Source organism: Scaptodrosophila lebanonensis, unplaced genomic scaffold (genome assembly GCF_003285725.1).
Source record: "Scaptodrosophila lebanonensis strain 11010-0011.00,11010-0021.00 unplaced genomic scaffold, SlebRS2 tig00000072-arrow-pilon, whole genome shotgun sequence".
Taxonomy (NCBI): Eukaryota; Metazoa; Arthropoda; class Insecta; order Diptera; family Drosophilidae; genus Scaptodrosophila; species Scaptodrosophila lebanonensis.
Genome location: NW_022060558.1, coordinates 5,363,713 through 5,390,011, shown reverse-complemented (window position 1 = coordinate 5,390,011; position 26,299 = coordinate 5,363,713). Strand labels below are relative to the sequence as shown.

The 26,299-nt window shown below is 41.3% G+C and overlaps 2 protein-coding genes across 4 annotated transcripts in view; one reads left to right on the top strand and one right to left on the bottom strand.

The window, feature by feature from the left end:
- The first annotated feature begins 1,158 nt into the window (after positions 1 to 1,158).
- On the top strand, positions 1,159 to 5,178 carry LOC115625174 (L-threonine ammonia-lyase). The gene is made up of 5 exons (XM_030520136.1): positions 1,159 to 1,444; positions 1,506 to 1,576; positions 2,181 to 2,631; positions 4,302 to 4,594; positions 4,666 to 5,178. Exons 1-5 carry the CDS (start codon positions 1,196 to 1,198, stop codon positions 5,006 to 5,008), a joined length of 1,407 nt encoding a protein of 468 aa, XP_030375996.1. The 5' UTR covers positions 1,159 to 1,195; the 3' UTR covers positions 5,009 to 5,178.
- Positions 5,022 to 26,299, bottom strand: part of LOC115625173 (tyrosine-protein kinase Fer) — a 43,438-nt gene continuing 22,160 nt past the window's right edge. The window contains exons 4-14 of one of the 3 annotated variants that reach the window (XM_030520133.1): positions 13,317 to 13,413; positions 12,606 to 12,945; positions 12,251 to 12,529; positions 12,006 to 12,183; positions 10,175 to 11,815; positions 7,845 to 8,219; positions 7,559 to 7,772; positions 6,378 to 6,464; positions 6,185 to 6,313; positions 5,948 to 6,130; positions 5,022 to 5,879 (exon numbers count right to left, since the gene is read on the bottom strand). In XM_030520133.1, the coding sequence (XP_030375993.1) occupies positions 5,713 to 5,879; positions 5,948 to 6,130; positions 6,185 to 6,313; positions 6,378 to 6,464; positions 7,559 to 7,772; positions 7,845 to 8,219; positions 10,175 to 11,815; positions 12,006 to 12,183; positions 12,251 to 12,529; positions 12,606 to 12,945; positions 13,317 to 13,413 (3,690 nt within the window). In that variant the 3' untranslated portion in view covers positions 5,022 to 5,712. The remainder of the gene's footprint in view (positions 5,880 to 5,947; positions 6,131 to 6,184; positions 6,314 to 6,377; positions 6,465 to 7,558; positions 7,773 to 7,844; positions 8,220 to 10,174; positions 11,816 to 12,005; positions 12,184 to 12,250; positions 12,530 to 12,605; positions 12,946 to 13,316; positions 13,414 to 26,299) is intronic. The other 2 variants (XM_030520134.1, XM_030520135.1) reach the window with 2 other exon arrangements.

The window sequence follows — 26,299 nt, the reverse complement described above, 5'->3', positions numbered from 1 at the left end:
ATTGTTAATGAATCCAAACAACACCGTCCAATTACATACAATACATTTAAATTTAATCAAGATGCTTATCACAATTTTCTACGTTATTTCATGCAGTTGGTGCTGAGAAATTTTGCGACAAACCAAGTAAAGTAAACAGTCAGCAACAAGGCCTCCGTAGTTTACAAAATATAGAGTATTATCGAAAATCACGGATTGCCCAAGAAAATGGGAATTAAAACTATGCATAAAGAGATGAATATATAAATAAATATACAAATATTCATTTGGATGAAGGAGAACAATTATTTCTTAGAAAAAGAAGCTTCGAATCGGGCTCAGATTAGGTTTGGTTGTGATTACTGGGCCGATGTTGATCACCCACCCACTTAGGACTAAAAGACCCCACGCAATGCCATAAAATCTCTTTTGATTACGGGTCCGCCTTAAACCACCCGGTACTTTTGAGTAAATGGAGAGATGGTTGTCGTAGAGGGACAGAGCTAGCTCGACCACACAAGTTATTAACTTTCCGGTGGTAATCTTGGAGTTATCCAAATTAGAATCTGGCGCATAAAGATTGGTGTCTCGTGACCTCCTGTATAGCGGAAGCTTACGCTGTAGACACTGCAGAGGTCCGGAAGGTGGAAGCAGAGTCTTAACCCCAGATCTAGGGGGTAGATTCCCCTCCGAATATGCTAGTCTAGCAGGCCTAACCTAAATACCCCCAATCCATATTAAAAATTTACATTGAAAATGCTTAAACACTTGTCTGTTTTCGTACTTGGATACCATGTTCTGTTATTCTATTCGGATGAAAATAACTGCTCAGATATAAGTACATAGTAGTGTATATATTTTGTAGAGTTGAAAACATAGTCGAGGGTATTTAGCTTCGGTGCAGAAGATGATAACTTCTTAGCTCGTTTAAGGTTTGTTTTGGATGTTGCCAAAAAAGAAAACAATGCGCTTATCGCTGCTTCGGTTTCTAAGCTGCGCTTATCAGTTGGGTTGCCTCATAAACGAGCCGCTCGTAATCGCTACCAAAGGTGCCGTTTTTATGGACGTCGCTGCGTCGTTCGCCTGCGATTATATGTACATATGTGAATTCGATTAGGTAAGTAGAGGGTACATATAGCAAGCTCCCTTTTAGTCTATTGATCAGTAGAAAACGCGCATTTGTCGGCATCAGTTCCAAAAGAGAAGGGTAGAAAAAATGTCGCAGACTGCCAAGTTAGGGCCTTCAAATGGTCAGGTCAACGGAAAAACGAATGGTGTGGCATCTTCAGCTCCGGCACTGGAAACTAATGGCAAAGATACGCTGGAAACTCTCGAAGCAGCAAACGTGACAGAGGAAATTGTGGACCCGTTTTGTGATCCGAAAAAGCCGATTAAAATATCTTTCCATGATGTTACATCGGCTGCCTTTCTGATCAAGGGCGGCGTGGAACGCACGCCATGTCCTGTAAGTTATCCATCCAGAGTGATAAAAACGAACGATGATGCTAGAATGTACACATTTGTAGAAATCCACTTCATCGGAAAGCTATGGAATGGATTTGTATTTGAAAAAAGATTTTCTGCAATACACAGGAAGGTGAGTGACCCAAGCAACGATAGGGGGAGACATTCCTCCAATAACTTGGAAGGTGTTCTCAAGGGCCTTTCAATGTACTCGTATTCGTATTCCTATTCGAAATTAGGGCATTTATTTTGAATGCATTTCCCTCTAATGAATCGTCTATGAACTTGATAAGCAGCTTAGGTCTAAAGTACACTTAAGCAAATCGGGATCTTCATCTTTTCAAATACATTATAGATCTGACATATGTATGTAACTCTTATATATATTCTCATATAGTACTTACAATTCACGCTAGACACTTAACGTCTGCCGATAAGCGTCTGCTGTTAAAATACTCGAAGAAAAATTTCCGATGCCAGTTGTTTGCATTTTCTGCTGCTCTACTTGTTTTTAGGTTATAGCCAATAGCCAAGATACTAGGCTATTGTTGGACAACGCCAATTTATTGCCACAGTCCGTAGATATAAAACTTGTCCAAATCGCATATTAAGCTGTATAGAAAAAATTGGCAACACAGCTGTAAATTCTACTGATAAGTGGCCCAACAAAGTTTGGTTCATAGCCAATGGAGAAATGACGCCGCAACTAATCAGCTTTTCCTTGCCTTTCGTTAAAGCTTCAAAGAAAGGGGAGCGCGCTACGCGCTTCTGTCGCTAACCGAGGAGCAGAAACGGCAGGGCGTGATAAGCGCCTCTCTGGGAAACCACGCACAGGCCCTGTGCTATCACGGCTGGAAGTTGAATATACCTGTGACTGTCATTATGCCCAAGGCGGCACCGATTATGAAGGTTCAGAAGTGTCGGAATTACAAGGCGCGAGTCATCGTTGAGGGCAAGGACATGGCCGAAGCGAAGGCTCTGGCTATGCGAATGTCCCAGGAAGAGAAGCTGCTCTATATTAATGGCTACGATCATCCGCACATCATGGCTGGCCAGGGCACCATTGGCTTAGAAATATTGGAGCAGGTTCCAGATCCTGATGCTGTAGTCGTACCTGTAGGCGGTGGAGGTCTCATAGCTGGCATAGCTACTGCCGTAAAGGCTCTGTCCCCACGAACAAAGATCATTGTAAGTAGTCCTTCAGAATGAAAACAATTTATTGCAATTTCTTATTGCGGCTTGTTTTTTCGAGAATTGTACATTTTAATGGGATTTTATGTATTTTGTCGGATGAGCAAATATTGCTTACCACAAATCACGATTTTCAGAAGTTGAATAAAGAAGAAATAACTTATTCAAAGATGAATAGCATAGCATATAGTCCTCTTAGTCAAATGTTATAGCGCATCCTTGATAATACTTGCCTATGACATAACGCTAAAATAAATCTCTTCAATAGAAGAAATAGCATTAACCTAAATAATATTTTGGTTCAGATTGGTTCAAGATTCCCAAAATAGACATTCGACTCTATTGTAAGACAGGGTATTGCTGTCTCTAGGTGGGAGACAAATGAGAACATACTGTAATAATAGTTTTGGTAAATTCTTTATATATTTGCCCCTATATCGGTAAATTGGAATATTGTTTGCATTTTTATACCCTGTACTCAAGGGGTAAAAGGGTATATTAGTTTTGTGCGAGTGTATGCAACATACAGAAGGAGGCGTGGCAGACCCCACAAAGTATATATAATCTTGATCAGGGTGACAAGATGAGTCGATATAGCCATGTCCGTCGGTCTGTCTGCCTGTCCGTCTGTCTGTATGACAATACACGCAATACACCACCCGCTATTTGCGATTATCTATAACTCACCTAATTCTTGGAATTTTTAACTCAAATTTGGTAGTAACATCCAGTTTGTGAATATATGTAAGGCACAAATGCAATCTCTGCCTAAGCTCTGCCCGCAGCTGCTGTTGACTTAATTCTGTACTTCAACATATGTCTCCACTTATGTACATATGTATTGAATATTTTTTATTTCATTAATTTAATTTTTTAAATTTAATTTTCTAGTTTTTATACCCTGTACCCGTAGGGTAAAAAGGGTATATTAGGTTTGTGCAAAGTATGTAACATACAGAAGGAAGCATCTCCGACCCCATAAAGTATATATATTCTTGATAAGCATGACGAGAGAAATCGATCTAGACATGTCCGTCCGTCTGTCCGTCCGTCTGTCCGTCTGTCCGTCTGGATGAACGCGAGGATCTCAGAAACTATAAAAGCTAGAATAACCAAAGTTGGCATCCAGATTCTCCTAGGTCCGAGTAAGGACGAGTTTATTTTATTTTTTTTAATTTTCCCCCCCTTCCCCCGCTACAAAATTTCGTCAATAGCGTCCACATTTCAAATGCTACCTAAACCAAACTTTGCACACATAATTTATATATAATTGTCTACTGTTGTTCAATTTTATTCAATTCGGTCAATTCTAAATAAAGTTATTAGCAAAACAAATTCTCGCCAGTACAACCCCCCAAACTGCAGCAACAAGTTCGCTCTTCTTCTTCCTCTTTTTGGTGCTGCTATGGGCGCATATAACTCAGTGACGGAAGTTTACCTGGGTACAGGGTATTACACTGTCGGGCTTGCTCGACTGTAGCGTTCTCTCTTGTTATAATTTCAAATTGTTTTCTTATTTTTGGGAGTGAGTGCAGGATATTAAAGAGTTGAGCCCGCTTGACTCTAGCATTCCTTTCTTGGTAAAAAGTGCCTATGCAGACATATTTAGTTGCTTTGAGGAAATCATCGTGCATATTAAATTACTACAAAAATCTTCTTCCGCACAGGGTGTAGAGTCCGAGAAGTGCGCCAGTTTTACGCGAGCTATGGAGAACAAAGGTCCAATTCACACGCCCATCAAAAACACGCTGGCCGATGGCCTAGCTGTGCCAAAGGTTGGCTACAATGCATATGCCACGGCGGTGCCGTTGATCGATCGTATGGTGGTGGTTCGGGAGGAGTGGATTGCCGTGGCCATCTTGCGGCTGGTCGAGGAGGAAAAGTGCGTTGTGGAGGGGGCGGGAGGTGCGGGCTTGGCTGCCATACTGGCTGGACAACTGGATGACCTGAAGGGAAAGAAGTAGGTGTAGTCCTAATTCGTCATTTTCGATCTGGTAATTCTCATTGTGGTTGTCTTTCTTTCTCTGTTAGGGTGGTTGTGTTGCTTTGTGGAGGCAACATCGACACTACTGTCTTTGGTCGTTGTCTGGAACGCGGCTTGGCCGCCGTGGGACGCCTCGTTAAATTCAATGTGGAGGTCATCGATCGGCCGGGTGGCATCCACGATCTGTGTAAGTTGCTGACGCGCATGGGCGTGTCCATCAAGGACATTATGCATGAACGAGCCTGGCTCAATGATATATATACGGTTGAAGTGAAAGTTATTTGCGAGACCGTGGACTGGTCGCACAGTCTGCAGCTGAAGAACGAGTTGAAGAAGAACTACGCCAAGGTCAAGTTCTCCGATGTCCCGTTGGCTTTGAGTCAGAAATGAAAGCGTCGGCAGATTGTTAAACATATACATATATTATTTATTTTTTATTTTCTGTTATATACCTTCAGCAGCGCAGCGAAACTTAAAGTGTAGAACTTAAATGTAAGCGTATTTATTAGAAATGTAAATAACTTTAAATAAATATACAAAGTGGGTTCTATTCCGAGCAATATTGACAATAAGACAAATTGACCAACGTAAGGCGTCGTATTTTACAAAACTCTAAACTAAATACACCTGCACAAGTGTAGGCAACTAAAATAATAAATTCAATAAAGGTAAGTCATTTGTTTCACATGCACTCACACGAAGTTTCCAAAAGCATCCGCGATGCATCTCAGCTCGCCGTCTACGGGTTTCTTTATTTATTTTGTTGTTGTATTTCTTTTTGGCACATTAAGGATCATTGCATAAAAACCGCACGCACACAAGCACATCTTACATGTATGTATGTATATAGAAAATGTACAATTTACATGGCTACAAAATATATGTACTATGTTTACTTGTATGTATAAATATCTTTCTTCGTAGATAGAACTCTAGCATTACTAAAAATATAGTACGTGTTTATCTCATAAATACAGGCGATTCGTTGTCTAATTCTAAACGACATAGATGTGGCGTACTTTAAAAGCGCTCCTTACACTAATTGAGTATGTGGCTAAATAGTTAGACTGGACGCATGTTGCTGGCAATCACGCTCAGTGGCTGTTCACGCTGCTCAGGCTGTCCAGGCGCAGGATGAGCGCATCAACAACATTACAGATTTCATCAAAATGTGGACGGGAATCGGCATCGGCCGCCCAGCACTTTACCATCAGACGATACATTTCGGGCGGCGTGTTCTCCGGCATGGGCATGCGATAGCCTGCAAATATATGTATATAGGTAGTACATGCCAGTAATTCCACTTGTCTTGCCTTCTCTATATCATACCTGTATCGATGCGCTCCCTGGCTCTCGAATTACTCATGCCCGAATAGGGAGTGTCTCCCTTCGAGAATATCTCCCACATGAGTATGCCATAGGACCAAACATCGCACAGTGACGTATACTTGCCAAAGTTCAAGGCCTCGGGTGCGGTCCATTTGACTGGTATTTGCTTCATACCATCGGAGACTGTTTGGATGCACGAAAATTAGCCAAGTCTTTTATTGAAACAGTTGTACGCACCTATATACTCTTCCTCCTCCCTGGACATCCCAAAGTCGGAGATCTTTACACTGTTCTCAAAGTCTACCAGACAGTTTCTCGCCGCTAGATCGCGATGTATGCAATTTTTCGACTCCAAATACCGCATGCCTGCACAAGTGGAAGAGTGATAATTGTTAGATATATTTAAGATGATATTCGAACCAATAATTACCTGCTGCTGCATCCCGACACATGCCCATCTGTTGGCGGGTTGAGAGTCCATTTGAATTTTTGCGCAAGTAGTTAAGTAACGAGCCTCCTGTTAAGAAAGAAAGATGATCAAATGAAATAGTTACTTGGTCCTACTAGTAATAAAAGCATTCTAAATTTATTAGTTCCAATGGAAAGCAAAGGTGGCTGATGGTCACTTGCTCTTGGTATGCAGGGTCCTACAAATAACGAAATAGATTCTACGCTCCCCTAGAAAGATGTCTTGTCAAAGGATGTATCAGACAGACTTACGAATAGCCAGAATTATAATCAGAGGACTCCCTCATTTTGTGGAAATGGAGCTCGCATAGCTGCGGTTACAAACAGAATTCAACGAAAGTCAAAAAGCTAAAATCTAGCCCTCTATGGATATATATGTATGTATGTGCTTTTACATATTTTCATAGATACGATCTGTCCTGAAGAGCATGCATTTCTCCTGGGTGCAGTTCGATATTTAATTCTTTATCGACTTGCTTAGAACCAACCATCACTATTATTTAATCGGTCTAATCTAATCCATATTGAATCTGTACTTTGGAACTATTTCTTTTTATACTCTGTACATGAAATGTACAGGCAGAAGGAAGTGTGCCAGACCTCACAAAGTATATACTATATATTCTTGATCAGCATGACAGGACGAGTCGATCTACCCCTGTCTGTCTGTCTGTCCGTCTGTCCGTCTGTATGAACACCTGGATCCCAGAGACTATAAGAGCTAGAGACACCAACTTTTGCACAAAGATGGCTTATGTGTGTACGCTATGCAAGTTTGTTTAATTTTTTTGATTTTCCTCCCCTTTTCTATTGGTATAATCTCCTATATCTCGGAGACTATAAGACCTATTTTTAGTCCAAGATGCCTTATATGAATACGCAAAAAATGTATATTTTGGAATTTCCCTCCCTCACCCCTCTCCGCAAATCGTAACTCCCGTAATTCTTGGAATTTCGAACTCAAACTTGGCAAATACCTCCACTTAGTGATTATAAGTCCAAATGCCAAGTTTCATAATGATAGGCCGATTTAAAGGGTTATATAGTTATAGCCATATATACATTTACAGAGTATGTACAGAGTATTTCAAAGTCGGGATACCCGACTTTAGCTTTTCTACTTGTTATTTGTTGGAACCTTACCCGGTACGAGCTCCATGACAATCATAATGGGCTGTTTCTGTACACAAATGCCAATAAGTTTCACTATATTTGGATGGTCGTACTGCTTAAGTATGCGACCCTCTTGTAGAAACTTGCGTTTCTGTTCATCTGGCAGGGTCATGCGGCAAGTCTTTACGGCTACATCCTGCTTGGTCGATTTGAGTTTTGCCTTATAAACGTCTCCAAAGTTTCCCTAAATAAATGGAGGAGAATGAAATGCCAATAAGTAAAAATATGTATATTTCAAAGGAATCTTCCTTATTACTCTGCCAATTTTCTCCAGTAGTACGACATCATCATTGCTCAGTTCCCAGCGTTCGCGGCAGACGGGTCGACGCAAGATGGCACCTGATTTGACCGTGACTGGCAGTTCGGAGTGATATTGATGCATGATCAGTTCCTGTATGCTAGGGAAAGGCGGACCTTCAAAGCGGAAATGTCCATCGCCCGTGGTCTGGACAATGAAGTGTTTGTGTCCATTCCAACACACGCTCAGCACAATTTGGCTTTCCTCATTTCGAATGGTTTCCCGCACCAGGAAATCTCCATCGTTATTCAGGAGGCGCACAACCTCCTCCCGCGGAAGGACGCCATGGAACCATTCCTCTTCATACAGTGGTCGATTAGTGGAGAGCGAGAGCTGCAAATTATCGACAAGATGAGAATAATTAGACCAGATCGCTGTTGACCACACACATCTATTCTACGGATTAGTCATAGATCATGCAGTTGTTGTTTAAGCATATCCAACTCAAGTATAGGCAACTTATACTACTATAGTATATACACATTTAGCACGACATTTTCCAGAGTAGCGGAAACGCGTGGGTGCAATGGTCGGGCGAGATTCAACAACAGGCAGACTGCAGGCAACTTAATTGAAAAACAGCTTCCAAATATATAGTCAGTAGATAAAAATACTAAATAAAAAGAAATGGCGCATAAAAGTAAAAATAACACTCAATTACTACATCAATATTATTTAAATGAATTGCACAAATGAGGCAGCCAGGTCAAGGTGAACTCACAAATATTTTGGATTTAGGCCGCTTCTTGCGTGCCGGGGGCACGGGGCGACCGGCAAACACAATTGTCTCGAATATGCCGCAATCGTGGCCACCAATGCCGCTGAAGCTGCTGCTACTCTGGCCGGAAGTGCTCATGGTACTTGCGCAATATTGGCGACGCACACGAATTATTTCCAACTAATCGCTGGCCAAACAAATGCCAAACATATCTTTAGATCGAGAATTGAGCAAGAGCTGCTTGCCGTGTGTGCAGCCCGCGAGATCAAAGAGAACTGAATAACACTGGCCGACTACTATAGTATATGCTCGTATGCCTACTCTCTCTGTCCGATAGGACTTCTCACTTGAACTTGACGCTCTTTACGCATGCTGCGAATTTTCGTGATCGTCTCAAAAGTAAATTTAGCTTTATAAACTTTTGAGAACAGCAATTGAAATGTGCTGTGCGCCCTGTGTTTTATTTTTGGACATACGACTTCGGAGCTTTTCTTTCGACGGCCGCGTTGACTATGCATGCCAATGCATACTTGTATCCAAAAAGATTTCAATACCAAATGTTCACTTCTACAGCCGAATCAAACAGTTTGAACGGGCAAATCCAAAGCCTAATACCACTACCTTTAAAGTGATCTCGGCTATATGCCACCTTTTAAAAGGACAGTACCTTATCGCTGGTTTGATAAACCAGGGAACAGATAAAATGGGCTCCAAAATCTCTTGGTGTGACAGAAAACATCGATGCTGTCTCTTAACATGTAGTTATGAAAACGATCTTACTAATGAATATTTTTGAATGATTCGTTCTTCCAATATCAGAAATTCTTTGAGGCAATTGATGTCCAATTTCTGGTAAAAATCCCTACGATACAAAACATTCCATAAATGTCATAAACAATCGCTCTCCATTGGGACAGTGCAAGATCTTGAAGATCGGCTGAAACATGTTGTTGTGAGTTTAAATGATTAAATTGAACGATCAATCTTCATTTAGTAGGCAATGTTTTTTTCCACCAAAATGTTGAGAAAGAATCGGGGATTGAAAACTCCCGGGAGCGTAGAAGCCATTTAATAAACTCTCAAATACTTGTGTGTATAAGTTTTTCTTAGGTGGATCACCGTTCAACTGTTCACTATACTCGAAATATATCTTTTATTTTACATTAAAAACTCTATAAAAGTATAAAGTATACGAAGCACAGAACCCATTGTGATTCAAGCCATTTCTTAAGCACTACTACAAAGTGAAGAATGACATCTGAAGGAATAAAACAAAATACGTTGAAGATAAATGAATGTGACACAAAATTAGTGTAATATCAGATTAAGAATACAACATCTAGTAAGAAAGTTAGTTAAATGGGCGATTATCTGACAAATGTAAAATGATTCGGAATGGTGGAGACTGAGTAAACAAATGCATGCAGTAATCAGCTACGAGCATAGATTTTTCACAAGCAGTGTAAGCGGAGCGTGTGGCTGCTACGCGGTGCATTCTTTCAGGATAATGCAGAGTGTGGTTGCATTCACGAGTGGAGTGGAGTGCTGTGCAGTGCTCTGCTCTACTCACACTCGCCGCTAAGCTGGGCACGCAATAGCAGTGCTCCTTTATGCTCAGCAGATCGTCACTGCTGCGGTCCTGTTCCTCACCATCCTCCCCAACATCGTTCTGGTCCATGCCGTTCATATGCGAATGAACGGGTCGCTCTGTATTTGTCGAGCTGTTGATAAGTTTTGTCTTTGGCGGCGGTGGACAAGTGCAAAACTCCTCGGGACTGTCACTCACATCGAACTCCTTGGCGAAATCGAATACGCTCTTGCTAGGATGTATGCGCCTGCGCTTGGTGCACGTCTTGCAGGGCTTGGCGCGCTTCAGCTGGAAATTGAGCAGCTTGGAACGGAATGTGTTGCGTATGGCCTTCGATTTCTTTTGTATTTTTGGCACTTTAAATTTCAGTCTTGACGTTTCTTTGGATGGCTGCGAGAAGGCAGGAGCCGGCGATGGCGGTGAAGCGGTCGTCGTTGTGGTAATCGTTGTTGTAATGGTGCTGGTGATAATGGTGGACTTGGCAGCAGCTCCGTGATTGATGTTGCTGTTGTTGATGCTCTTTTGAGTGTCGCTGCTGCTGGAATGTTGACTGGAGTAGCCGGCTTCCTTGGGGGGGTTCGTCTCTGTTCCTTCCTGCTCCTCACTGAGCGCAATGCTGGCACTTCGGTTGTGCATGCGTGCCAAGGGACTTTTCGAAAACTCCTTGATGTTCGTGAATATATTGCTGATCGACTTTTGGGTAAAGGACAATGAACGTTTCTTGGCCTGAGAACTACTGAGCTTTTGCAGGTCCTCCCTGCCACTTAGCTGCGATGAGCGGCATTCGGAGCTGGAACTCGAGCTGCGCTTTGCCTGACTTTCAACATCCTCATGGACGCATCGAGTTTGCACCCACGCCGCTTCCTCGGCACATTCTATAGCATTCACATCAACGGGCACAGAGGATTTCAGAGTACGTTTCAAACGATCGTCCAACGCACGGTTTAGCTCATCAATACGATCCAAATGCGCATCGATGGAGTTCTGCGGCGGCGAAGGCACAGCCTCCACAGCTGGTGCCACTCGCATGCTGTCCACGCGATTAATCTCGATCTCGATTTGCTGTCGCTTCCCCGCCAGCTCCCCGCTGGCAATGCTGTCCGTGTCATTGCACTTGCGGCTAAGCTCGAGGTCGGCATAGATGTGGTTGTTGTTAGTGTTAGTAGCAGGGGCGCTCAAAGAAGCGTCGGCATCTAACTGGGGTAACTGTAACTCGGTCAAAGCGGGCAGATTGGGAAGATTGGGCAACGGATCTTCCTCGCTCAAACACAACATGGAACACTGCGTGCGTCTAAGCCGAGGTAGCGCTGGCGGCGACGCATTCCTTAGTATTATCTCCTCACCGAGGTAGTGAACGCTTGCCGCCAGGCGCAAAGGGTTAGTAATGGGCTCGTAATCGTAACGTGCAGGACTATGCGCAGTAATTACCGACAGCGATCCGAGGCTCTGGGAGCGAGGCTGCATCTTGTTAAAACGACCCAGACGTGCCCTGGCCATGGGCGTGGTGGGCTGTGGCGTGGATTTACGCTTAAAATGACGACCTCGGAGTAAGGTCAGGACGCCGCCACGTCGCATTAGTTCGTTCACGATACTTACGCCCGGAGAACTTGTCGAATTGGAGCGCTAGAGTGCAGCGAACGTTTTAAATGGATTTGATGGGGATTAAAGATGGTGAAGCGTGAGAAATTTGGAATAGTAGGAGAAGAGATTTGTTTGTGTGGCAACTGATTAGTAATCCAAGTACCACTACTGCTTAAGTCTATATAAGTACTCAACACCACCCCAGATACCAGCGTTGGACCTTCATACGCACCTGTTGCTCATTATTGTAGCCACGGTCGATAAAGTTCTGCTCCATCGTTAGATGGTCATCACAACCGGAAGGCAACTCCTCACAGCCCACTTCGTTAAGGGCATACTTGATCATATCCACCAGTTTTTGTTTCTGCTTCTCCTGGCAGCGCAAAGCATTGAGGTCCTTGGATTGACGACTGTGAATAAAATACATAATATTCTATAAATTCTTCCGGGATATAGTGCTGCCAAACTATCATTTACTTCTGACTATCCTTGTTGGACTGAATGCCGTTGGACGTGTTGCTGCCATTCGATATGATGCTGCCATTGGCCACGGGGGAGCCGCCATTCACATGCTCGATCATCTTTAGCTGCTTGTCCTGAACTTCTTTGACTGCGGATTCCAGTTCGAGCAGACGATTGCGTAGCCAGTCCACCGTCAGATTGTCCACTGTCAAAGTGCTGGACTGCAGTTTTCCGGGTATGTCCTCAATAAGCGTCTCATCGAATTGAAAGAGCAGGGGAGTAGTGGGCGAGGTTCTGCACATACGAGTACATTAGATAGTGCACATGAATTAGGGGGGGAATTTGATTGGTATGTTAGATTAAAGCTTACTTGTGTTTTTCGGTAAACTCTCCGTACTCCTCGGTCGGGTTAATGTTGCCTATCACAGTGTCGATACGCTTCTGTATCTCCTTATACTTGTCGGCTGTTAAGTCGCCATATTGCGCTGCTTCCTGCAAAATGTTGCGCCAGAGCAGTATGAAGCTCTCCTGGACAGACTGCTGGTGCTCAAGAAGGCCGGGCAACAACACTGTTCGAAAGTCCTTCTCCACCTCAATGGCCTCAGTTATCGAGAGAACATATTCGTTATGTGTGAGATGCAGTTTGCGGCAGGCCTTCTGATATTTGTCGCGTACATCGTCGAGCTTGCGACCGCTTCGACCATGAGGTGCTGGAAAGTCATGGAATCTTTCACTTAGTCTTCATGATGATATTACTTATATTAAGTGAAAGCAACTAGTTTTAAAAGGCATTTGTACATAAATGGTAAGCATGGCAAGAGTTATTCACTTAATCATGTCCCTCTATCCATTTGATGCACTATAGTCTTTCAGTATTAAGTCTACCACTACTATAAAATTAGGAACAAATCAAAACTGTCTGTCGTACTCTTTTTGGTGGTCAATTGACATACAACTGGAAAAGTGGAAAATTGCGCAACGGTAAATATTTAAATTCATGCCCCGCAGAAGTCCATTTTTAAGGGGTGGTTAAACCTCAATACAGACAAGCATGATGGTAATTATTTATTATTGCACTTACCTTTTATGTAGTGCTCCTCAAAGCGCGTGCGCAACGCCTTGTAGCCCTCCAAATGTTTTTGGTATTCGCTTTTCTTGCGCACCACCTCGTCTGTCAGCTGCAATGCATACGAAAATAGACAAGATTGTGTCTGGTTTAGTGGTTTGCGTAAATTAAAAGTGTTCATGTTAATGTGGATGTAAATAAGTAACTATACGAGTAGGTATACAAATACTACAATTATATGTGTAATGGAACACGCACAGATACATAGAAAGTCACACACACACACACACACACACACACACACACACACACACACACACACACACACACACAGCGACACGTGTGGTTTATGAGTGCGAGTATTGTGCCATTAAACTACTTTCCCAAAAGACTGCGGCAATTACGTCACAATTCATGCGATTCATACGTGGTCGCTGTATCTTGTCGCTTTGTTGTCAATTGACTGTGAATCGTGCTCCAAATTACAGCATAATACCGGCGACGGCGATAGCGATAGCGATCGTCCCATGCTGCAGATTAAAGTGCCTTATTGTCAATGAGGCGTATGAGCAACCGCGACAGAGGAAAATAAAAACTGGCAGACACTTTCTTTGACGGCGACATTCCTAGACAAATGATGGGGAATCATTTTCTCACGTTTGGATTCCCATTATCCAAGCTATCACAAAAGTCGTACTACTAGATGATAAGTGACTGAGCAAAGGACAAAATGTCTATCAAAGTTGAGGAAGCAAAAGCGGCAGCTGAGCCGACAACAAAAGAGGCTGCTAGAGCAACATTCGTTAAGTTTGTCAACTTTGCGTTTGAGACTAATGGCAACAAAGTGCAGTTAGTTTTGTGTTGCAGCTGCAAGTTGCCAGTCGCTGTTGCTGCCACAAAGTTGCTGAGTCAGGCACCATCAGCTATAGACACACTTACTGTCCCCTGATGCAGTGCCACAAACAAGCAAATAACCGCAAAGGCGACTGATGTTACGGGAGCCACAAGTTTCTCAAGAGTGTTGCCGATTTATTCTTCCTTATAGACTAAAACGGTTCAGCCCATTAGAAGACTACACAAACGCAATGGCAGTCGGAATAATAATACGGTCATCTGGACGTCTTGATGCGGATCAAGTTATCAAATATATAATATATTCTTAACTGATGCGTATACCGGTTACAGCAAGCCCTGGTTAGGCAGAGTATTTACATTTATTTGGTGTAATTATCAAAAACTCAATAATTTGAAAAGTAGTGATAGGATGCTCATAAATTTTCTCATTTCCTTATGTGTTATTCTAATGGTTTGCACTGTTATGGTTTTTATTTTAAAAACAGTTTGAATTGACTGTTATTTTAGAGCTTTGTTAATTTTAGAAATTTTTTGATTGCATTTTTTTTAGAAATACAATGTATTTTTGGCCAGTAATAATGAATATATGTACATTTATTAGCTCCGAATATATCAATGGTTATAAATTAAATACATGCTATGATTCAAAACACACATTCGTGTTGGCTTTTATTGACTTAAGCTTCAGGTAATCACCGGTTGAATATAGTGTTTTAGACGAACAGATTCCATTTCGAATCGTCTCGATATTCCGATCATATATGTATATGCCATATTTCGGTGTAGAATATAAGAAGCTCGTCGATGCCACACGGACTGTCTTACGAATGAATATGAAGTTCCAAAACACGTTGCAGTTCAATTGGAAAATGTGAATAAATAGAAACAAAATAAAAAAACCCGTATTTTTTAATTAATAACAGTCCACTAATTTGTAGAAAATTTCAGGCTGATTGTTGCAACAAATATTTTGATTACTTAAAGAACGTTGAAAATAGTTATTTCAGGAATTAATGTAGCGTTCAAATCCAAGGAGTTAGTCGTTTCGTTTTCGAATTTCCGAACTAAAGTATGCCTGAACCTTTCTACTTTTGATTGATCAATTAATCACTTTTTACAATTTTATTTTAAACAAATGTGCATGAACAAATACATTAAAGTATTGTATATTTAATCTTAAGGCCTCGTCGCTATAGCTTATTCAATAGCTTATCTGTAATTTTAATTACCTATTAAGCTGTTTATAATAATTATAATAATATAATAATAATAATAATAATAAAAATATCGTATATAAAAGCAAGCGCAGTAAGGTAGAATTACCGTTCCTAGATGCAATTGGAGGGGCTGTGGTATGCCGGCGACAACATTTAACTAACAATGAAGTAGAAAATGAATTCAGATGACTTTGGAAGACCGGTGAGCCCGGAAACCGTATTAGCTCTGAAGCAATAGGCACAGCTACGGGCGCTGGCAAACAATGACATTAAAAATAGAATTGGCAAAAAATAGAAATTAAATAAACGCACGAATAATTGTTGACCCACATTTGTCGTGATCGTGTGTTATTGAAAGTGTTAAATTTTTCGGCTGCAATTCGCACCCAAGCACAACTTGTTGTCGTTGTCGCTGTTGTTGTTGTTGCTGCTGTTATGGTCAGGTATGTAATACAAATTTATGCATAAATTTCAATAATTTGTAAATGTTCTTAAATGGCTTGTTGCCGATTCAATGTTTTGGTCTGGCGTTGCCAATTGGAAGTCGTTCTGCAACTTTCAATGCCTCGGCTGCTGTCGATGGCTTCGCAGCTGTGGCTGGCACCTTAATTTGCCTAAAAAGTTGTTTAGAAAGAGAGACTCACACACATACAAGTACATATAAATGCACAAAGCATGTGTAAAAAACAACAAAAAAGAGCCCCACAAAAAAAGCAGCCAAAAACACGACACGAAAGTGGGTCACGCGCTCGGCGTATTTCTTGGTAAGTAAAAAGCCAATGCCTCGGTGTGGCTTGACTTTGGCTTGGTCCGCCCGCCCCGGACCGCCCCACTCCTCTCGATCCCGGCCACAGTGCCTCGCCTCGCACATTGTTTACAAATGATTGCCAATTTTTGTGAAATAAAACGCCAAAAGAAGAAAAAAGAATTCTGCCACTTGCTGGCCGCAAGGAAAGTTTCCAGCTGGCGAGTTTTCAGCTTATGCCACCTGCATGGCCAACTTTCTCAGTTTTCTCACGCTGCGCGTTCTTTGATCATCATCTTTCCCTAATGTCACGCTCTTCTTATGGCCTCTGGTGCCTTTTTAATTAAGCGTTCTGTGTTTTTTGCGATGACTGAGGCCGTACACCAGAACGCAGCACAAAATAAAACCATACATACTTGTATGTAAATTTTCAGCGCAAAAACTCGGCGATGACCTAATAGAGGCTGTGACAAGTTGTGCCAACTGGAAACATCGCTCGGCATTAATCAGTTTGTTGCTATTCTGAGTATTGTCGGATTTTTTTTTGGCAAGTCTTAAATAGAATTTCTTTCTGTAGGAAATTATTAGTAAAAACGACAGCAAGTTAAGCAAAAAATGTAAGGCAATTGTACATCAAGAAAAACGATGACACATTAGAGATGATAAATGAGCTCGCGTTAAAAGCACTATTTAATTGCCTATCAAGTTGATTGTTGCTGACGCTTTGGTTGAAAATGGATTTAAAAAACCATATAAAATCATTAATTTATTGGTGCCCAGATCCAGAAAATTGATTGATTATGATTTGCCAAAATGATGATTTTACGATTTCCAATAGGCGATAGTTAAATAAGTAATTAAAGAGATTTACAATGAATAGATATGTCGACTAACAATTTGGCTGCTTACCGGATTGAATATTAAACTTTAATGATGTTGTTGTTGGAAATTAAAAGTATTTTCATTTGTAAGCAGTTAATTCATCTGTGAAGATCCTAACTCGTCCAGTGATCTATCTCATTAGTATTTTCTTGTGCTGCAGCGAGCAACGCATCTAGGGCTTACATTAATTTGGCGAATAGCGTGGAGCACGAGTCTGCGTATCTCCATAACCGTACCTCTGCCCTAGCATTTTGTTTTGTTTCTACTTTTGTGGATGTTTGTTAACTCTTTTGTTTGCTTAGGTAACTAATTTGATTTCCCAGTACTCTCATTCAAGATGTCAGTGTAAATGCTTACAACATTATGCATAAGCTCATTAACTAACGTCTCGGAATGTGGAAATAAATTCCACGCTTCTTACGTACATAACTTAGTGAGTAATTAAAACTGTCTTAATTACTTGATTTTGTGTATTAACATAGAAAACTCTCGGTATTTGGCTTAATTTAATTTTATAAATTGTCGCGAACTGTACAAGTTGTAGGTGATCCACATTTGGTAGAAAGTATTTCTCTCATTCATCTTCGCGATTGATATTTACATGTCTTTCATTTATCTTCGCGATTGATATTTCCTATTGGCCTGCATTTGTAGCTTGCGGATACATCTGGTAAGCTTATCTTTTGCTATTGGTTCTTTTTATTATTGCATCAAGTTAGCAATTATATTACAAGTATATTTATTGTTTGTGAAACATTAAACACTTACAAGTATTCCATACACCGCCTCACATCTGTTCAACTACTTCACAATACAGTCGTTAGCGAAACCAAACAGTTGTCGAGCAATTAAGATGTACACAATCATCTTAAATAGGAGTAACAAAATCACTTTGTGTGCTCTTGTCATCGGGGATTGAGTTCGCAGGGCAGTGCATGAACAAATAACTCAATCAAGCGAAACGCAATTCATGGCTACACTTCCAAGAAATTGCCTTTAATCAAAATAAATTTGTCAAATGTATTGCAAAATCGTGACACAATAAAAATATATACACACATACGTATACATACATATGTATGTATGTGCATACCACCTCCCCATTCCCAGCCCAGTTGAAAAGCCCGAGTAGTGCTGGGACAGACTGCTCGAACAATCAACTAGTGCTGCGTTTTTATGACGCCGAACACGACGCATGGCAACGCGTGCGACCATGCGACGAAGAAGTAGATGGAGACGGTGACGGTGACGGCGACTCTGACTCTGACGCCGGGAGAGTGTGACTTTTTTTTAGAGCCCGGTCACATCCACTCCACAACAGCACACACACACAGACACAAACGCAGGCGGAGAGAAAATCGTGACAGCGGCGCTGGGCACATTATCACAAAAGCTCAAAATTTGAATATGAAATGGAAATGCGCGCAGCTGCTGCCCTTCCATGCGCCATCTGCGACAACAAAAGCAACAATAAAAACAACAATGCTATAGTAATAACAAACTGTAAACCAAAAGCGTCAATTCGGCAACTGGGAAAGCCTCAGAAGCATTAGCTTTTCTCTCTTTCGCTGCTTATTGTATAACAATAAAAGAGTAGTTTGGAAATCAATGCATGCCGATTGTGTTGGATTTTCAATAAGCGTCGAAAGAGGTTTCATAACAAAACGTAATGCGGCGCCTGATTGGCATTTTATGAAATGTTTCAGTAGTTCCAATAAGTGTGCATTTTAACGCCTCAGTCGCTTTTCGCTGCCCACCCAACTGGCATTTTCCGCCTATCCAGCACCCGTTATTTTAATGTTCAATCTTTTAATGACAAATTGTGCAAATTTATAGTAATAACGGGCTCGATAATTGCTGAACGCTCGTTCGACTACAGTCAGTAGTAGTTGGTTTATGTTGAGTTGGAGCTGGTTTTGTGCCTTTGCTAGAAGCTGGTCATTGAACCCGCCAGCATGTTGATATGCCTACAATGGGACATGCTAATATTTACGGCTACCTCAGTTGATAGCTGTAACTGTTCCTCAGAAATACCACAGACAATTCTGGCGATTTATAATCTAGACTCTAGAGCCTATTGTATGGAGTCAGACAATCGCGCAATTTCAAACAGCAAAACAGACCCCCACTTCGCTTTCAATGATTTGTTTTGGCCGAGCTGTCAATGGCCCCCGAAGCATTTAATTTGTGTGTTGTTGTTGTAAATTTGTTTTGCATATCATTTCGTGCATAAACTTCGTTGGTTATTGGGGAGAGGCCACAAAATGTATATTGACGTGCAAAAGTGAAAGAAGCATACGATCTTTTATTCCAAGCTACTATGCCAAAGCTCGTTCAAATTCTTTTTAAACTGACATTATTTGGCACTTTCTATTTCAATAGAAGAGTAGAAGAAGGTCCAGTTTGTGAAGGTGAAGTATAAAAAAAAACAAAAAACAACAATCACTAGAAATCACAAAAATATTGCGACAGCCAGTTTGTTGTCTAAGTCTTTTGTTTGCTCACTGGAGCCTCTTTCTGACTCCATCTTCATGCAGAGCCTACGCCTTGCCCAGCAGCTTTGCTGTAGGTCCCAATTCGTCGACAAGCTGCTCGAAAACCACTTTTCAATATCAAAAGCCACCTACGTGCTGCAACTTGTTTGCATACATGCAACCCAAAGCACGCACACACACACACACACACACACACACACACACACACACACACACACACACACACACACACACACACACACACACACACAATCAATACACACTCGTATCCAGAGTCCTGGCAGATAAAAACGAAACGGATCGCAAGGCGTTGGGCATAAATTTTGAAATATTGTATGTGCATGCATAAAAAGTCGGGCGCTAAAAAAGACGCGCAACTTTTTGCTGTTCCTCATTTTCGATTTGTTGCGCATCGGCATTTGCAGCGGCAGCATGCATCAACAACATCTGCACCAAGAACAAGAGCACAAGAGCAACGGCAACAACAACAACATAAACAACAAAAAGAGCAGCAACAGCAGCCTCTCAATTCTTTTTTGCGCAAAATTTATGACCGTAAAGGAAGCTGCACTCACGATGGGGCACACTCAGCAGCGTCGGCCATCGATGCAGTCGACGCTGTATTTGGCAAAATGAAGTCACTCTTAGCATTTTTTACGAGCACTGAACTTGAGGCAGCCAGAAGCAATTGAGCCGCTTACAGCTGAACGAACTCGACAGTAGAGCTTCAACAAGCCAGAAATGTTATGTGCATAACAGTATTTAATATTATATTTATACTATATGTAGTATTTTGAGTATTGCTCAGATATTTACTATATACACTTAGGTGTAAGTGTAGAAACAGACTGTTACCTTGCGGACCAAAAACAAATGACTTGGAACTCCATCAGACTTCAGAGTAGTACAGTCAATTCTCAAATTCAAACTTAAATCGCACCAACGATTCGGAATATCCCATATTTTTGAACTGGATGGAAGGATTTTAAAATATATAATTTAATTCTTTTTAACAGTCAGGCCAATAGCGTGACTGCTTTCTTATTCATTAAATATTCAAGTATACATATAGAGAACAAGATAGAATTCTACAGTCGAGCAAGCCCGATACTGAAGTAATCTGCATCCAAACAAATTTTAAGAAAATAAAATAAACTTGTGTTGACTAGGTATTGGAAGAGTCTACATAGGAAGTTTGGCCATTCCCTTATTTTTAATTAAGATTCCGCTTTAAAGTGAACAACGAAATTAAGACTAGTCTTATTTTATATTAAATTACTAGATGTTGTTTAATCAAACAAAAATGGGTAATACATATAGGTTTTAATAGCTACTTATTTAATAAATATGAAAAATAATTCATTATGAATTATTGGGGCATTATTAGAGTAGTCCAAGGGTATTGGGTACTCTAAGATATTCTTATTCTGAGGACTAAAGCTCTCTGAAATAAAATTAGATGAATTGAATGGGAATAAAGTGTAGTTCGTCATTGCGGATATGGATAGTACCAGTGATATGTCTGTGTGTGCATGCTTGGGCCGCACAGCTGCGCTTTTTGATGTCAAGGGAACGCTGAGAATTGAACACAACTTCAAGTTGCACACAACTCCTGGTTGAGTTATTAAAAGCCATATTGAAAACCTAGACAAGTCGGGAAGTGCGCGTTGTCTGCCCCGCTTGGTCGCTTGAACGGCTGCCCGGCTGTGACTGCGACTGCGTGTGTTGGTTTGTTAATTTGTTTTTACTGCACCCAAACATGATGAAGTACTTGGGCCTGTCAAGTCGAGTCGTCGGCAACAGCTCCACCAAGAAATTAAGTTGCAGTTGCTGCGCAGCAGCTCCACACAAAGCTAAGTGGCAGGTACATGGCCAGCAGTAGGAGAACCTCCAGCATAAGGGGAAATCAAAGTTCCAGCCACGTTAAACGGCCATAAAGTATTTTGCGCTTTGCGCATGCGCAACTAACGAGACAAAGCTAACAGCAACGGCCACAACAGCAGCAGCAGCAGCAGCAAGAAAAAGAGCATCGTCTTCCAGCTATACAGGCCAGGCCCAAGTCGAAGCCCAAACAGATTGCCCATTGCTCTGGGCTGTTGCCTGCCGTTCTTTATTGTTTTCGACACAGCCGCCGCGCCAACTCGCACGCTCTTGGTCTCCCTTCCGCAGTCCCGCACCACATCCCTCTCCATTTGCCGCTCCCGGCGCTTCAGCCATTGCCTGCTGTCTCCCTGTGTGTGTGTATGTGTGTGTGTGAGTGTGTGTGTGTGTGTGTGTGTGCATGTTGCAGACTTGTTTCATAACTGGTCCACAATTCTCGGAATTGAACGAACAAAGGCTGGGGCTGGGGCTGTGGCTGTGGCTGATTTTGATTTTGACCGACAAACGTTGTCTGCGCATTGGTTGTTGTTGTTGCTGGTATTGTTGCTGTTGCTCTTGCTGTGGCTGCTTGACTCTCCTCCTGCTGGCTGCCTCTTGTAGTAGTGGCTGTGGCTGTTGCCGCTGCTGCTTCAAGTTTGTTTTGTTTCTGTTTGCACGCCTGCATCTGAGAGCGGTGGCACTAAACAAAAAAGGCAAAATGTACTTGAAATTGACTGAAAAGATATGCCGCACATGCGCGTAGATTATTTTGAGATAAAACGTTGTTGTTGTTGTGGTCTCGGGCCTGATTGTATGGCCAGAAAAGGGTTCACAGACAGCCAGACAGATCAACAGGCAGAGAGACAGACAGTCAGTTCGTTATACAAGTATGTTCTCCAGCGTGCCGTGTGTTTAATGAAATGTTAGAAAACTTTTTAACGCGCATTTTACACTTTTTGTACGCATGCCTATGTGTAGGTGTGTGCGTATGTGTGTGTGTGTGTGTATGAGTGTCTGGGAACGTCGCGTCGGTGACTTAATTGTATTGTGTCTGCCCCACAAAGCCGCAACTCCAATTAGAACTTGAGCAATATCGTTTGTTTTGTATCTACATACTCGAAAGCACATACGAGGGAGGGCAGAAGTCAGATTCAGTCAGTTGGGCAGATTGTCAAGAAGCACAAATGCTTTTAAAAATAAAACTTTAAGTTTCTTGTTTGTTTTATTATGTTTACTATATTTAGTTGGTGGCTCTGCGTTGCTCTTGTTGAAACGTTGGAGAGCTATAATCCTCTCATCATCGATGTGCATACATCGTTATTGGTATTAGCTACTTTAAAAGGCCAAAACATTGTGTCCGAAGTTATTTCTGGGAAACCCAAATCACTTTCGTTTCTTTTTGTTGACTCATAATCTATTAATATTATGTTCGTTGCTAACTGTAATCTTAGTAAGTATGCACATTCATCATTATAATTGTCAAATTGAGAAATAATTTAGGAAACAAGACTCCTATTATTCCAGTTTTAAAACTTTGGGTTCGAATTTAGTTTCGCTTTGATTTCTATGTAGAGTTCTGAGAAATTACCGTCAAATGTAATGATTTCTATTGGAATTATGACATTTTAATTGGGTTATCACCTTTTTCAGCGATCTTGGGGTCTGATTTTGTGACTGATCACAAAATATCTGGAGGTTATTTTAAATGGTCTAGAATCTAGACTCTAGACGTCCAGTATTATTCATTTAGATGATATATGATAAATATGTGAAAATGGTTAAATTAAAATTATCATACTTATATTAAAATATCTGAGGGCCTTTTCCATATGAAAGCTGTTATTTGAGATTACAATCGACAGCCGCCTCCGCCCACATCTTGGCGAGTCTTTAACGAAATTGGTCATGAGCGTAGAGGCAAGAATGTATATATGTATGTATGTAGAATATATATGTACATATATGTATAACAAGTAAACTATACGTCAATGGCCCCAACAAAAACAACAACCGCCAGAACAGCTAAAACAACATCGCACATTTTTCGGAGGAATATAGACGAGACAGAAGCAACAAACACAGCAACTTAATATCGCGGAACAAGGTAAAAGGCAAAGCGTTGGACCAAAATTCACACCAGATAATAATCGTAGTTGTTTCCATTTATCGTTGTCATACATAGTCTGTCACTTCTTTTAATTGCTTGGGGCATTGTTTTTGTTTCTTCTGCTGCCGTTGATGCTGTTGTTCTGCTCTGGTCGTACCAGTCTGCGCGAGGGCGATCAACTTTGTCTGCCTTCTTGGCGCATGACTTTGAGACTGCTTTGTCGCATTTTAAATAAACTGAATTTTATAAATGTAGGTTTTTTTCAAAGCTCAAATGATGTGCATGACGCGATTAAAAGAACCTTATGGGGCAGAAAGTGCGCATTAACAGGTTTATCGGTCAGTTGGCGGCGATGGCGCCAACATCATTTATATCATATGGCTAACGCTATCTCGCTTGACAATACGAGTAACAAGCCCAGCAGCAGAAACAACAAAAGCAGATTGCATTTGACGTCATTACTGCCATACTGCCCGAATCTCGTATCTTTTTCCAAGTTATTGCAAAAGCACATAAACAAATGTTTCTCCGATGCTTCGTCTGCCCCACTTACAGATATAATTGCTCTCAATCTTAGCATTATTGCTCGATTTGACAATTAGAAAGATGGAAAAATCGAACCAAATCTAATCGGGTCGAAAGTTTTCCTCATATAGTATTTGTAATTTGTCCATTAAGATCTTAATTATGAGATACTCTAAACTCGCGACGGTGCTGAGTGCTCACGATTTGCTTACCGACTCGTTCTCGCATGAGCCGTGGGCGAGACCCCATTTAGCAGCCAATCAAGACAAGTAATAACTGCAGGCCAATTAATGCAATTAAGCCCCTGCTACATATCCAAATGGACATAATCATAATAATTAGTGTGTACGAGTATAAGCCTAAAGCCGCTTGCCAGCTTTCGACCGCAAATTAGACAAAAAGCCGACAAGAGTGCGCTACTTTCACAGCAATGATATACTTTTTATTTTGGTTGCCTGCTGCACTGGCGACCGAAAGTTTTGCTTCGGCTTAAAGAATTTCTCTTTCGCAATAAGTGGCTCAAATCGTTTCAATTAAGCCAAGTGTGAGTGAGAAAACGAATTCAGATGCAACTGAAATCAAAAACTGCCGCCAGCAACGACGGCGACAAGTGCGAATTGACTGCCGGATATATTAAGAGTACAGTACAGTAAATACAATTTAACAGATTTTCATGGCCATATTTGTAATAGTGGAACCTAGTGTGCTCCATTGGATTGTACAATTGTAAATACTCCAAGCACACGAACTACAATACATACAAATTGTTATTTCGGCTCATGAGCAAATATTTACCCAGCCGGAATGCAGTAATTAATATAAAGCTGTATATTTTAAAGGAAAGCTCTGTAAAGTAATAAATTGCAACTAATGCTAATTATTATTAATATAATCATAGGAACGAAGTCATTTAAAAACATTACCTATTGCTGAGGTCCACCAACGTTATTCGTAGTATTTTACTGCTGATTAGAAATACATAAATAAAGTTCTAGGCAACACCAAGCCGCAAACCGTAAACATACTTGTATGTGGGTCGAATTTGTCTTCTCATTGTTTTGAATTTAACTATTATATTGTGGGGACTTTGTTGAACCTAGATTTTTATCGTTCCGCCTATTCAGACACATTGTACCTTTTTCATTTGTGCAACAACAGTTTCTCATAACAGTCTAATCGCGTTGTTTTTATTGAACCTAATTTTATTAGTGCTAGTTTTTACAATTGTTTTACACAAATCTAAAGGATAACAATCTGCCGGTACTTACTGATATGGCAGTACGTGAAATAACAATTTCTAATCTTAGTGACTTTCTCGGTTTTTAAATTCTTCTTTATCCATCTCTACTGTACACACGCACACGATTCATACATGTATATATATGTATATGTATATATATGTATATGTACGCGTATGTACTCGTACATGTGTAAGCTCTTTTCATTTGATTGCAAAGTTGTCGTGAAGACGAGTAGGCTAGAATACTTGCTGGCAGGAATCGCTACTGTTCCACTTTCTGCGTGGCAAGGCGGATGTTTGTGGAGCACGAAAATCCGCCAGCAAACAAGTTCGGCTGACAATCAACATCACTCTTCGAGTCACTGCGGATGCACTGCACTGGTTTTGCCCAAATTTGGGTTATGGAAAGCCCGTCGAGTTGAGAAAAACCAATGCTGGCCTCGCAATCTTACAAATTAGCAGCGCGTCGAATGCAAACCGGCAATTTTGGCACGTCGAGCCCGCCATGGTGGCCATTGACACACGACGACAATAACCACAGCAGCAACAACAACAACTGCCACAACAAGTTTATTGTCTGTGCGCCATAAATAATGTGAGCAGAGGCACAAACAACAAGAGCGCCAACAACAACAACAGCAACAGCAATAGCAAGAGCCACAGCCACAGACCCTACCCCGATACCGACACCGACACCGACCGCCCAATGTGGCCCGTGGCGGGCTGTTTGTCTATTTGCAAAGTTTCTAGTGGCACTTGGTCAGTTTTAGATCTCGCCTTGACCAAACGCACGCCACGGCGAACCCAATGCCCAACTGTGGCGCAGCATAGGAAAGTTCAATGCCACATGGCTATATTGGCCCTCGGTTCGGGCATATGCTCGTAGTTGGTCGCTTGCCATTATTAAGTCGATAATAAGTACGAAAAACAGCGAAATAAATAATAATGTGAAGCATGACAGAAGAAATAAAGCCGAAAAAACTGCATGCGCCAACAAAAATCGAATACGAAACTGTGTAGTTGCGAGGTGTGTGTGAAGAGTTTGTGTGAAGAGTTTGTGTGAAAATGTAAA